This window comes from Ciconia boyciana, chromosome 3, assembly GCF_034638445.1.
Source record: "Ciconia boyciana chromosome 3, ASM3463844v1, whole genome shotgun sequence".
Classification (NCBI taxonomy): Eukaryota; Metazoa; Chordata; class Aves; order Ciconiiformes; family Ciconiidae; genus Ciconia; species Ciconia boyciana.
In genome coordinates, this window is record NC_132936.1 from 28,107,338 (window position 1) to 28,122,137 (window position 14,800).

Below are 14,800 nucleotides of genomic sequence, written 5' to 3' on the forward strand. Positions count from 1 at the left end.
GAGCCGCTAGCAGTATATTTTACCTGAGCATGATGTTCTGGGCTCAAATACCACAGATGAAAAAAAATCCATCAAGATTATTAAATAAACGGTCATAAATCCAACTTAAAAAGTTCCTGAGCTTCAGAATTCTGGGAGATGGGATGATGTACCAAAGGATGTACCAACTTCCTGCTCACTGCTTAGATGTTCATGCTTATCACCTGCCCTCGGCCACTGCTGCAGATAGTCATACAGTCTTTTGTCTGAAATGTATAGCTTGTAACACAAGTAAGCATCAGGCATTGCCCTGATTTCAAAGCAGTAGGTCTCAGTGAAGCCATTACATGACTTTATTAGTCAGAATGGAGCAAACATATTTCCTCTAAGAATAACAAGGCCACAGTGTTACTGAGGAATACGTATTTTTCTGGAATTGAGAGCAGCACTTTACAGCTGTATTATCAACTATGTCTGTGAAAGTTTCCTGAGAAAAGTAGCTGCAGAGTTTATATCAACTTAAATCCCCAGGCAAACCATCCAATAGTACAGGTAATCCTATGTATACATGAAACTATTACTCATTTGTATTCCAAAAGTACTGTTGAAATAGCTGGCCATTGCCATTATACTAAGTTCATCATAAAAGAGTCAGCCTTCAGTTGGTCACCACATATTATTAAACTCCAGGTAGTACAGCTGTAATAATGTTCTATAGTTTTTTAAAAATAAATATTGGAATGATCAGAAAGTACTTATTATGTGAGGCTTTTGATACCTTATGAACTCTGTATCTGGGTATATCAGTAAAGTCAGTCTCACCAGATTATTTTTAAACTGCTTATTGCTTGTGGACACTGTAAAGACAAGGCAAATGGTTCCAAACTTTCATGAATGAAACTAGATGGAATACTGGAAAATCATCCAGATTTGCCAACTGCGTGGTTCAAAGTTCAAAATTGACAAATAAGAGTATTTTTTCATTTCTTTCAGCAGACCGATAACCTATCACCTCTATTAACCACAAGTGATCACTGCATAGACTCTGTTCATTTATTTTTCCCCTTAACTTGAGTTTTTCCCCAGTATGTATAAAGTATCCTTTGGAATAAAAAATGGCTTTGTGACTGCACAGTCAAGCTGCTGAGCATTCTCAGGGCCAGCAACCACTCCAGCTGCTTCTTTCTGATGAATAATGCCCATTAAAATGAGGTCCAGTTGAGATTCAAATACTATTTTTACCCTTGTGCTTATCTACCAGTGCTATTTCTCCTGACAGGACAATTTAATCATTTCAGGTCAGGTCCCAAATGACATTTTTGATTGAAAAAAGTGTATTTTCATTACTTATTATGTTTCTCACTTTTGAGGTTTTCTCCAGTTACTTCAATTGATCTGTCCTATATGTATCAGAGTATGGAAAATAAACAGAGGTGGCAATTAAAGGGAAAAAACAAAGAACCTATAAACAAAACTATTAAAAAAAAACAATTAAAGAAAGATTGAAAGTGAGCCATATTTATGTTCACTTCCCCAAATATTACAGTGAACAATTTTACTGGGTAACACCAGGTGAACAATTATTTTCTGGTAATACTGAAGATATTAATGGAAATTGTTTTGAATTTTTCTAGACTAAAACTAACTTTAAGTATTACAACAATCTAGCCAGCCCACAAACAATAAATTAAATTTTCTTTGACGTTTTACTTTAAAAATCAGTTACATATAGTAGCATGCCTAAAACCTTTCTCAGAGGAAGAAACATTTTGTTGACCAGTTATACTGTTCCAAGAAAATTAATACCAGATAGGCAAACTGGAATAACTTTAGAGAAGAACATAAAAATGTGTTTTGGAACAGAAAAGACTGACTTTCCAGGAAAAGCTTTTCATGCAAAAGCCATTTGATTAAACAACGCTGACTACACAACTACCTGTAAGCCTATTGTGCTGTCTGAATTAAGAGCTTGCTTTTCGGAGTTCCCCAGGGGATACAGCTAAAAAGATTAATATGAGCAAAGTTACCTCAAACAAAGAAAATCACTGACAGCACAGAAAATGTGCAAGTCATATTAGCAAATAGGTAAGCAAAACAGAAAAAAAAAGAGGGAGGGAGGAATCTGTTTTCCTGCACAGTGTATCTAAAGGGTCTCCCATCATTCATGGCTAAAAGCTAGCCTGGAAAGCACTCAAGAATCTACTGTAAGGAATAATAATGCACTGGCCAGAGCTGCAGATGATCTAATAGGTTTGCAATTATGTCCTTACAAAGAACAAGTGCAAAAAGCTACAGCTGACTTTTCAAAAAAATTAGTCAGTTTATAAAGCTATAGGATTTAACTGTAAGCACTTCAAATAACATATGAACTTCAATTCAGCAAAATGGTAACATTTCTCCTTTAGCAGGGCTTTTTGATTATTTTCTAATTATCTGAGACACTTTTGTTAATCTTTTTTATGTTCAGAGAATGCCCATCTATGCACATTATGACTCACAGCAAAAAAAATCGTAACTGCCGGATTACGAAGTTACAGAAAGACTACAGTATCAATTTATTTCTCCTTCCTGATTCACACCATTACAAATTTCAGTGCTTATGGGAAGATATGTAGCATTCAAGTGGAAACCTGTTAATAAAAGTATGAAAAAGTCATAACATTGTTTCTAAAACAACACTGTTGCAGCTGACTGGACACTTCAGAAATAAAGTCTTAATCTATTTTTTAAAAGAGAGAATGGAAACTGACAGTTCCCTACCAATATCCAGTCCATTCTGGCTTCACTAAAGCTTACACGATATCACTTTATTTTTCAAAATATCAGTTAGCTGGATTAAAGACAACTCTGCTATGCTTATCCATACTGCAAGTCTACTTCTAGCAATTGGCATGGTCAAACTGTGATGGACACCTCCTCCCATGCAACTCTGGGTTGAAACAGTTTGTATACCTGTCTTTGTATAGGAGAACAGGACTGCTCTTCAGAAGCTTAAGCACCATCAATAATCAAATGAAAAGTTATTCTGATTAGATCGCACTTCCCCAGCTCAGATTCCACCCATTCCTATTTAAAACCTGTATTTTAAAACCTGTATTTTGATCTGGAACCAAAATGTAGTATTTTATAGCACTGACAATTTAAATTCAGATTGTTTTCTCTATTTCTAGTTCCAAAAAACTTTGAAGATAATAGCTATCAAAAGCTGTTTAAGAAAAAAGCAAAAGTATAAAAATGTTTTTATATCAAGGAAAAATGAGGATCTTTGTTTAGGGAACTACTGAAAAATTCATGTACTCACTGCTCTCCTGGGCCACCAGGGCTACCATGGCCACGTTTCAATATACCAAGTCCCGTATTTTAAAACAGAGGAAATTTAAAACAGAGAAACAATTGCATTTCTTGTTTTCAGTTCCTATTTTTTTCCTATCAAATTAACTCTGCTTCCAAAAGGAATCACCACAGTTAAATGAACCAGCTGCTATCCCTAAGAAAAGGCCAACATGTAACTAAGCAACAAAATAGGAGAAATGTGAACATTTTATAATGTGTAGCATGGAGCTTTCTCTTTGTAATTGGTAATATTTATTACCCTTACAGCATACACACTTCCAAGTATCAATGTCACTGTTTGCATCTTTAGCTGACATAGAAATGAAATGCATTACTAGTATTAAAAATTCTTAACAAAAATAGAATGTTAGGTGTTTTTATGAAGCCATCAAACTTGGTGGGTAGTGCTTCTACAGTAGGAATAACATGCTAGAGGTACTAAAATTGGTAAGCAAGGGCAGATTTGGGAAGGACTTGTGACTAGCTACAATATCATCATGAATCTTTCCACAGGACAGAAAAATTACTAAAAGAGTGAAGTTGAAAGGTCCAATACAGCCCTTTGTTGTCCATCTCTGAAGTCTCTCTAGTTTGTCAAGTGTGGACAATATTCCTTCTAAGTCTCAACCAAACCCATAGGCTATTAGTTCCCCAGTCCATAATCCAATGTTTCTTTCATAAATGATTTTGCCTTCTCTGCACTCATCCACTTATCTTTTCTAATGTTTTGGGACATAGTATATTTTTATTCTCAGTAGTATTTGGGACTCCTCCCTAATTGTATTTTTTGTGGATTTCAAGACATGATGCTTACCTTCTCTTCTACTTCACCATGGAGATTTCAAAATAACACTACAACCTAAGGACTCAACCATAAAATTTAGTCCTCACAATAAGAATAAAAAAACTACAACAAACTAACAATTTCTAGTATGTGCATGCACTTTTCTTTTCCTGCTTTTGGTATCCAAGCAGAGAAATTATCCTCTTTGGAGAAGCAATGATTTTTAATGCTCCCAACTGTCTTTTATCTTTTCCTTTTTACTTTTCTTTTTTTTTTTTAATATAAATAAAATAGCTTCTAATGAATAGTAAGCAACATCAGAGGCCACATTCTTAGAAAGGAAACATGGGTGGTCAAGTCTCCCAGCTTTTGGCCTGCCTTCTCTTAACACACCAGAGGTACATGCACATCACCACTTTGGTGATACAGAGATTGCCTGAAGTCCAGACAAGCCATTGCCAACTCTGTTGTTTTTATTTTAGAGACATACGCTATTCGTCTACTTTCTTCCAGTCTTTACCATGCACACTAATGGAATGGCAACTTAAAAAGTAAAATCTAGGGTAAGAGAAAAATACAGGTATTTTGTATTTTTATGATGTATGTTTTAACACATAATGTTTAGAACTGCAAAATACCTGTATTTTTAACACTATATATGCATGTCTACATATTTTGATGGATTACTTGAGGCAGCCTAAAAAGAAATTAAATGAACCAAGCTTAAATATGAGAAGCAATCCCTAAAACAAAATAGACAGGATTTTAGCTACCCTAAAGTGCTTTCTAATGCAAAAATTCTTAAGCAGTAAAGATTGAAGGTCAGAAGGTAATAACTGCTGCAAACTGATGCAAAGACCAACAGGAGCACTCACAGCCTGTTCTCTGCTTTACAACAGTGCCTAACTCATGCTATTATATCTACAATATTCTAGCTTGAAACAAAAATACTATGATTAAAATATTCATAGAATTGTTACATTCAGATAGCGCTTAAGTGACATTCACAGTTTCAAAGAATGGAGACAAAATCATCTAAATTTGAAAATCGGGTATCAGTGGTACATGTTTTTTCTCCTGTTAGTTTTGCATTTACAATATATGACTAAGTTTTTAGTACTCACAGGCTTACCATCTGGACCAGGCTGACCAGGATAACCATGATTCCCAGGCTGCCCAGGGTCACCCTATGGAGAAGCAATATGTTAACACACAAAAGATATGAAAGAGCATTTTAAAATTAGCACAGAGCAACCTTAACCCTAATACATTCCACAAAACAGTGGACACAAGCCCAGATACCTGCTATTGAGGAGTAATTCCTACAGCAAAAAAGAACTGATCTTGTAACCCGCTCCCTGGGAAAATTCTCCCTAACTTCTTGTGCAGAACTTGGAGAAGTGAGCCCACGCTCAGCTACAGCAGAAGTTTGGCCCATCATCTCAAATGCTATCAAGCTTTTTAACATCTTAATCAACAGAAATAAAAACACTTTTCATCAAATAGATGAAAAAATCTTTATTAAAACCTTGTAATCTAGTAGTTATACTCTGAAGAAAACTCTCACCTGCTTTGGCTGAGTCTAGTTCTTCAAGCAAAGGCACTGGAAAGGCAGGAGCCAGGATTAAAACCTGCTAAATACTAAACTCCTCTCCACACACTTATTGCTGTCTAAAAAAGATATTCTTTTAGATTTCTTCTTATAAGGCCTTTGCAATTATTTTGATAACCTCTGTTATGACCATGTTAAAGGAAAAGAAAAGTCAGTTCCCCAGGCTCCATGTTTATGGTAAGAAAGTAGGAACTTAACTTCCTACTCAATATATCCTCCTAGTGTATTCAAGTTCTCTGTTTATTTTACTAACGGACTTGATTTGAGCCCAGCAAAATCCAATAAGGCTTGATCTATAAAAACATTTTACTTCTACAGGAGTGTTAACCGCTTTCTTCAGCCTGAACCATCAACAGACCTGTGGGTCAGTTACAACTGCAGAATTGTTATAAACAGGGAGGGAAATAGGAAATTAGCTTTCAATGAGACTGTGAAAAAACAACTATAAACCACAGAAATGTAATGCTGAACTAAATGGGAAAGGATATAGAATAATGTCTCTTTAGAAAAGTGTAACAGTTTTAATTTGCTAAATGAATAACAGGTTACCCAGAATTATTATTGTCCAAATTAAGAAGTCCAGGTTTGAGAATGGAGAAAAAAAAAATTTGCTTTCAAACCTGCTATCTAAACTATGAAATTTTATGCCTTTAACTTGAAAAGGTTAAAATATTAGTTACTTATATTTTTAAATTGTTTTAATTTAATTAATTTTATTGTACTCCATTAATATCACAAACACACAAATCAAGTTTAAATTTATACAGTTCCAAAGTCCAGTACTCAAAAGTTAAGAAATACTGTAACTAAGATAACTTATACAATCTTAAATTGGCTTCCTTTTCACTCTTTCTGCAGTCTTTTGTGTTAGGCACCATCTTGTCACCTGTATTATTCAATTATCCCCAAACAAATATTATACTGCAATGCAATTGAAAGACTGCATATGAAGCAGGGATCTAAATAAAATTCTATAGGTCACCCTAATTCTGACATATCAGGTTTTTCGGAAAAAAACCTCTTCATTAAAAGACTTTTATTAGCAAACTATTTCATTCTCAAGCAAACTATTTTCATTCACTCTCATTCTTTCATTCAGTGCAAGATCATTTGCTGCGAGTAGCAAGGAAACACAATTTTACATCCGTGAGCATTTGCCTTAAAAAATAAAATATATATTTCTGTTATTAGGAGTTATGGTACCAAAACCTGGCCTTGAGGATCCTAATCACTATATTCATGCACTGGAAACCAGAACTAGGAGAACTTGTCTCCTACTTTTTTAATCTGCCTGAGTATGACTGTCCAACATAAGATTTGGGGAGGGGTGGGGTGGGGGGGAAGTCGTGTACGCTCAATAAGACAGAATGGAAACTTACTTTGGGGCCTGGCGGTCCTTGTTTTCCTGGCGGGCATATGCAGGGGGCAGGTGTTGAGCCTACATCACTAGGACCATTCATGCACTACCAAGAGTGAAATCAGCCATCAATACACATGCCAAAAGCATTCAACAAACGTCTCATAACGTTATACAAAGCTGCTTTTCCTTAGGTTGCATCGGTCCCAGCTTTCACTCCTTTGTTCACCTGGAACTTCTGCTTACCTGAATATTGCCCTCCAACTACTTTGCATGCATGAATTCATCATTTTACCCAGAAGAAAAATAAATTAAAAATTAAGTACTGATACTGGGCTGGTAACTAATTGATATTCATCATTTGAAGTGTGATCAGTTATCAAATATAATTATTTAATTAAAGTTTGTAAAAAGAATGTAATAAATATTATGTATAGCATAATGACCACAACCGATGGGCATGCTATCATGTGTAGGAAGCCTGTAAAGAACATAAAGCCCAAGTGTCCTACCTCCTGGACATGTGTCCCAACTACGAAGCTACTTGAGGAAAGGTGGTGGTACTACCACTGACTCCTACAAGTCACAAGTCCTGGCCCCCAGGGTGCCCATCCTCCAAAGACCATTGGGTGATCTCCTCCAAACTGTGCTCCCTATACAAACAGTGGTAAACACTAAACCTTGGCAGATCACATCACCCTCTAGAGACTTTTTTTTTTGAGGTATTTACTTCTCACCATTGAGACCACATGAAACCTCAGTGTTTCACCAAGGCAGGCAAGGGGAAAGCTACTAGATCAAATCCATTTGCCCAAGGTCAGGCACCCAAAATTAAGGTGCATCTGTACTAAATCTATATGCTGAAGTTAGATTCAGTGAATTCAGTAGCCAGCAGTGTGCCCAGGTGGCCAAGAAAGCCAATGGCATCCTGGCTTGTATCAGGAATAGTGTGGCCAGCAAGGACTAGGGAAGTGATTGTCCCCCTGTACTCGGCACTGGTGAGGCCGCACCTCGAATACTGTGTTCAGTTTTGGGCCCCTCACTACAACAGAGACATTGAGGTGCTGGAGCGTGTCCAGAGAAGGGCAACGAAGCTGGTGAAGGGTCTAGAGCACAAGCCTTATGAGGAGCGGCTGAGGGAACTGGGGTTGTTCAGCCTGGAGAAAAGGAGGCTGAGGGGAGACCTTATCACTCTCTACAAGTACCTGAAAGGAGGTTGTAGCGAGGTGGAGGTCGGTCTCTTCTCCCAAGTAACAAGCAAGAGGAAAAGGCCTCAAGTTGCGCCAGGGGAGGTCTAGACTGGATATTAGGAAATTTTACTTCACTGAAAGGGTTCTCAAGCATTGTAACAGGCTGCCCAGGGAAGTGGTTGAGTCACCATCCCTGGAAGTATTTAAAAGACACTTGGATGAGGTGCTTAGGGACATGGTGTAGTGGTGGTCTTGGTAGTGTTAGGTTTATGGTTGGACTCGATGATCTTAAAGGTCTTTTCCAACCTATACGATTCTGTGTCTGTGTCTGAATTCTTTTTCACCCAGCAAGTTCTTAGAGCTATGGAAAGGCAAAAATTTAAGAAACCAAGATACAAAAAAGCAGATTATGTATTTAATAACATTTTACTCATATTTTCTAAAATAATGCAGACTTTTTACAATGTTCTCTGAATGGAATTCTTTCTCAGGCTCAAATGATTGATCAAAACACAAATCCACGTTTCCTTTGCAATGGTACCAAGTGAAGTTACAAGGATGGCGTGGGTTTCTTCAGAAATCTGATTTCTGTCTATTGACTAGAGTTCAATTAATGGAAATCCAGCACTTTTAAGCTTAGCAAACCTCTGTCCACTTTTCAAAACGAAGTGTATATTCCCTAGAATAATAAGAAGTTTATATAAAGTCAAATACTACCTTAAACTGAGTTTGAGCAGTTTAGGATTGAGCCTACCTCTCCATTCTGAAACAAGAAGAAACACAGTTTAAGAGTACAGCAATATTTGTAATAAGCAAAATCTATTCATTTGTAAACACTACCAAAACCAATCATAAATTTAGGGCTGTAACTGTCAAATTATAATTGAAAATTTTAGACTTTCTCAGACTTATGTGCAGCTGCTATCAATGCATATGAATTTTTAGTTCATTTCGTTTAAGGGTCTTTCAACAGGAGCTACCAGCAGCAATTTTTAAAAGGCAATGACAAAACTAGAATTAATACTGAACCATGTAAATATTTACACACTAAATGTTTAGATTTGGGTCAAACCTTTTGCCAGGAGTAACTTCTCATCGAAAAATTCCTCTGCTTACTCATTCATATCAGAGAATGTACCAAAATATTTCTAAAATCTCTGATCTCTGCCTGAATCCAGCACCTGGGAAAACATACAGCAGCGCAGAGGCAAGGCTGGCTTTTTCTCGCTTTCCTGCGTGACTGCATTAGACTCTGCTATCAGTTGAATTGAGTTTTCCAGTATCTGCAACACCACAGAACAATCTATCCCCAAATACTTCAGCATACCAACCATGAAATTGTCTGTCTTAATGGTTTAGTTGCCAACATTAGCTGCAGTGTGTACAGAAGTTTTCTAATGCATACAGTCACCACAGACTTCATACACGGTCTGTGGAGAGAGACAGCTTCCTCTGTATTCAATTTTCATCTTAGGCAACCTCTTGAGAAGGTTATCTTTCTCCACGGATCATAGTGGGAGCTTAAAATTACTATGCAGCTAGGTATCTCTGGGAAATGCAATGAATTGAGGCTGTAATTAGTACATACAGACCCTGCTTAGTTCAGGATCTCTGACACAACCACACTCTGACAGAATACAACCACAAACCACATATTCCTCCTTGGAGATCATCCAACATTTTTATTTTCTGAAGGAGTCCAGAATTTCATGGGTAAAGTCCAAATTTAATTTACAACAACAGCAAGTGAAACTAAACTGGCAAAAAGCAATCCTTTTTCTTGGACTTCTTGCCAAATCGCAGAGAACGCAAGATATGATGGACTCTTTAGTGTTTGCTTTCTTTATGCAAAAATTTTTTTCATTTGTTTACTTTTCCTACTTCTATTTTGTAAAGAGCAAAAAGATATGTGGTGCAGTTAAATAGCCAAATACTAAACTTACTTCAAGATTTAAAGCTAACTTTACAAAAGTGTTCCTGAACCCATTAGTTCTTGACGCACACAGTCAGATTTCAGAAGAGCTAATAATCCAGCCACCTACTCGTTGCTTAAATGATAGCTGTGAGTTTTGAAAAAGCCCTAATAAGGGTGCTGATTGCAACAGACACACTGGCCCCAAATAAATAGAAGAAAAACAGACTAGCTGGGGGTCTGTGCAAGTCTGACAAAAAATAAAATATCTGGATGTTGAAGATTCACAGGTTCTATTGTCCAACTGGCTAAATGGTCCTAATACGAAACCAACTCACAACATGAAGAATATGGGTTTACATAGTAGGACACTGGTGTCTGATTATCTTTACCTCAGTTTGGTTTAGACACCAAACAAGGAGGACATTTTGAAGGAAAGTGTACGTATAAAACCATCTCTTGCTTATATTTTGAGACGGGAGCTGAATGCTTATGAAAATCTGGCTCCAACGGAATGAATAGTTTCCAAATCTGTTTGCATGTGTTTTACATTTCACTGCATAATTAACTGTAAGTAAGAGGGCAAAGAGAGGGTGAAAGGATCACCATAAGCTTCCTAATTGTATACATGAATCATAAAATCCTGAACAGGATTTTATTTTTGTCTTATCCATAACATACTTCATGAAATCTTGGCAACATTTCAGTTCATGGGACATTTAACAGACATCAGCATAGATACTTCTATCAGCATAGGTACTTCTGATAGGAAAAGGTGATTTAAAAATATAGGTTTGTTGGTTATGTACAAAAATTTCAGAGATTAAATGACTTGGCAAGTAGCAAGAACTATATCAGATAAGTTAAAAAGTAATATTTAATGTATTTTACAGTGCTGTGACCTAGCAGGTTTTTTTATTTATAACATTTAAAATCTTAAATTGTAACTGAAGATTCTGAGGTTCTTCTATACTGCTGTCAAATTTCCACCATCAAATATCTAAACTAAAAAAACTTTTAAAATACATTTGTGCAAAAATAAGGCTGAAAACAGACAAGTTCTGTGTCACTGGATATTGCACAGGTAACAAGTGTTTGTTTGGACCAGCTGAATCAATGTAGTATTACTTATTTGAAGAATTCATTGAGTCAGCTTTAAATAGTGGCTTGTAAAAAATGCCAAGTAGTCCTCAAAAGTTCATCTATCATACTCACAAATCCTGGGATCTCACAGACTGTTTCTCGGTTATTTTGCTCTGGGTCACAGTAGATTCGCAGTTTTTGTATATCAAACTAAAATTCAAAAAATAAAAGACTTTTTTTAGAGAAAGTGTTAATAGTCTGACACTAAGTTAGTTTAAACTATACTCTTCTTAAATTATATCATCCACAAGTTTAAAAAAATGAACAAAATATTAAAAAGCAAGAGAAATTTGGAAGCTCTGTGTGTCCGCTACAGTTAAAAATCAATCAAAGATGTAGAAACATTTTTAGGCAGGCTAATCACAACGATTAATACATGCAACCAATTAAACAATCCGTAACAGAATTATTTAAGGAAAAATAATCAATCCAATATTTTCTTTTATAAAATAACAGAAATCACCGCCCCTAATCCTTGGCAGTAAATCTAAACACGCACAGCACGAATTACACTGGCTGCCAATATCATTGGGAAACAATTTACAACAGCACAGGCAAAACCAACCTTTCCTTTTTACCTTAACACTGGGAAAATGTTTCTGCACTGACCTGTCTCTACTAGATGTAAGATTAGTAAGTTTTGGTGAAGCATCAGAAGGCATCCCTGACGCTTGAAAGAATTTGGTTTAGAGTTCAGCTGTATAACGAAGCTTTAGAAAGCAACCAATAAAAACACTGGCACCAGGTAAGTAAAAGTTTGTGCCATTCTGCTCCGTCGTTATACTCCAGAAAAATGAAACCACTGACATCAGTTTTTCTAGCATAAACTATCATGACTGCAAAGAGAAAAAAAGCCCTGTTACACTTATTTGAAATCATAGACCATAAGTTGGGCTAGGAGGGGAAGAAAGCACAGAAAAAGGTCTGTTAATACCATGCCTAGTAACATGTGTTTTCAAATTTAAAATGTCTACAATTCACAACACTTAAGTATGTACAGAAGTTTATCATCTCTATATTGGCAATCACTTCAGCCAGTAAGATCCTAATTAAATGGAGAACACTTGCAAAATATCACTAGAAAACATCTGAATCGGAGCACAGAAAGAGAATGAAAATTCACCAAAGAATCTCTGAAGAATATTCTTGTATCATACTTTGTATCCAACTCCAAGTTATTTTCTTAAAGGATTTCAAAATACCTTTTCACTGACAGGCAGTATGCAGATTCATTAAAATATTTCCCTATAATCATAGCTTAAATAGAAATATCCTGGCAAAGTTTGACTGTTAATGCTTTGCAGAATGCGTCACAGTCTGAGAAAGTGGAGACAGGAAATACCTTTTTTAGATTATAGAAATCATCTGGAAATATACAATTGCAACCTGAGGCAGATTTTCTACTTTTTTTCTAGTCCACTATCAGAAGAGGATCTTACACAACTCGACATTCCAAAAATGCTTTCATTTTTATTGTAGATAACATGTCTTGCTACTAACATGCTTTAACTCAGAAACTGTATTATCGGGAATCTATAAAAGTCCCATTTCTGCAGTGACTTAAGAGAAAATCGAAGACACAACAACAAACAACCCTCTAATCCTAGCATGCACAAAACTATAAAAATGGGATAATCCTGCACTGACAGAGAAAATGCATGAGATGATTGATTACAATTCTGAAATCTCTACTTCCCTTGCAAAAAGTGCTTGAAGTCCTATCAGAAATCCATGACAAACATTCAGTAGTTTTCGCAAAGGGGTACTTTAGTATACGGACAATGCTACCACCAGAAATGCTGAGTCACACACACAGTGCATCATCCAAGTTTCCATGTACACTTTTAGCATCTGATAATAATAGAACTGAAGCCTGGCTACAAATACACAAAATTCAGGAGTAACTGAGTAAAGATATCTGAAGAGAGTTAATGAGAAAGTTAATGAGTAAAGAGACTTAATGAGAAGACATCTGAAGAGAGCAAAACACATTAATATATTTTAATAGGAGCAGTAAGGATCATGAAATTAGAGTACAAAAAAAGCATAGCTTTCAAAATAACTAAAAATAACATCTACTTATGTAATTCAGTATTTCTTAGTATTGTTTCCATCACTATCAGTCTAATTAGTAATGTCATTACCACATTGCTATAAATATAAATATAAACATTCTATTTAGCCAACATCTGGAACACTGTCAACATGATAGTCTTCACCACTGGTCTACACAGATTTTACCTATACAGCCTGAAGTTTCAACCAGTTTTTTGGTCTCTGCAAAGAGCTGAAGGCAAAAGGACTTCAACGTTCCTCAGAAAAGAGTGTCAAGTGTCACTCACACTTGTGTTTCCTCAAGTGTCAAGCACAGAGGAAATCCCCTGCTTTGAGACACTGTTTCCCAAATTTGGGTGACCACATTGCATCAAATTTGTGTTTCAGCAAAAATGAATGCTCCTTGAAGTCAGTGAGACCAATTAAGCACCCACCGCATAGTATGTATCAGTTGTGCTGTCTTCCTGACTATTTATGTTCCCTCTTAACTATTAAAATTTTGTATATTAAATTTCAGCCTAGTATAATTATGAAGAGTAAGTTCAAGAAAACAGAAGGCACCAATGCAATGTTAACCTACAGCAGAATTTCTGAATTATTGTGGTTTTAGCATACACTTACCTGTACAGTTTCCTCCTTTTCAGAATACTTTCCTATTTGGGTTAGGCCACTGATGTAAATACCTAAAACAGGATGTAATGGCTTCGTTTCAATTTCCTGGTCATCTATATACAAAGTTACAAAGTCTTCTGTTACTAAGAGACGAATTTGATGCCAGCCTTCATCAAACAATGTCTAAGAAAAGTGAAGAAAACAGAATTGTTTAAAACAAAATGTTTTCAATTTAAAGAACAATAAAACTGCATTTCAACACTTAAACTACTGTTAATGGTTGAGATTATCAATGTTCCAGGTTTTGTCATACAAAAAATTGTAAACTGTAGAGGCAAAAAAGTATTTGCCAAGTAATATTATAATTGAGAAGATGATTTTTGGTAATAAGTAATCCCTATTTCAGAATTATTTTATAACTCGCATAGATTTTTTCATTCTATGATCTTGAACATGCTCAAATCTGTATTTGTTAAAAATATGAAGGCAGAGGCCTTTTTTTTAGCAGTGGTACAATGTCTCAAACACTTCAGATCTTAAATCATGGTGAAAACAAATTGGTACTTGAAAGTCTTTCTACTTAATCTCTTATGAAAAAAATCTTAAAGACGACATGATATTGGCAGAAAGAATCACAACATTGCAACGAATAAACCAAATATTACATTCATCATCTCACAAAACCTCAGGTTTCTGAAGCTCAAGGTTTAGTTTAAATAAATAGCATAGTTCTACAAGTAATAGAAAATGAGAAATAGATTTAAAGAAGTATTTATCTCATCTACCTTAGAAGTGAAATTCAACATGGGAAGAAATGCCGCCT

General features: G+C 35.8%; 1 protein-coding gene across 1 annotated transcript in view; it reads right to left on the minus strand.

Annotated features, from left to right (window-relative positions):
* COL21A1 (collagen type XXI alpha 1 chain) overlaps positions 1 to 14,800 on the minus strand; it is a 117,379-nt gene that overhangs the window by 64,119 nt on the left and 38,460 nt on the right. Inside the window, exons 6-10 of the mRNA XM_072857814.1 lie at positions 13,987 to 14,160; positions 11,383 to 11,460; positions 9,010 to 9,018; positions 7,088 to 7,171; positions 5,221 to 5,283 (exon numbers count right to left, since the gene is read on the minus strand). Of these exons, the coding sequence (XP_072713915.1) occupies positions 5,221 to 5,283; positions 7,088 to 7,171; positions 9,010 to 9,018; positions 11,383 to 11,460; positions 13,987 to 14,160 (408 nt within the window). The remainder of the gene's footprint in view (positions 1 to 5,220; positions 5,284 to 7,087; positions 7,172 to 9,009; positions 9,019 to 11,382; positions 11,461 to 13,986; positions 14,161 to 14,800) is intronic.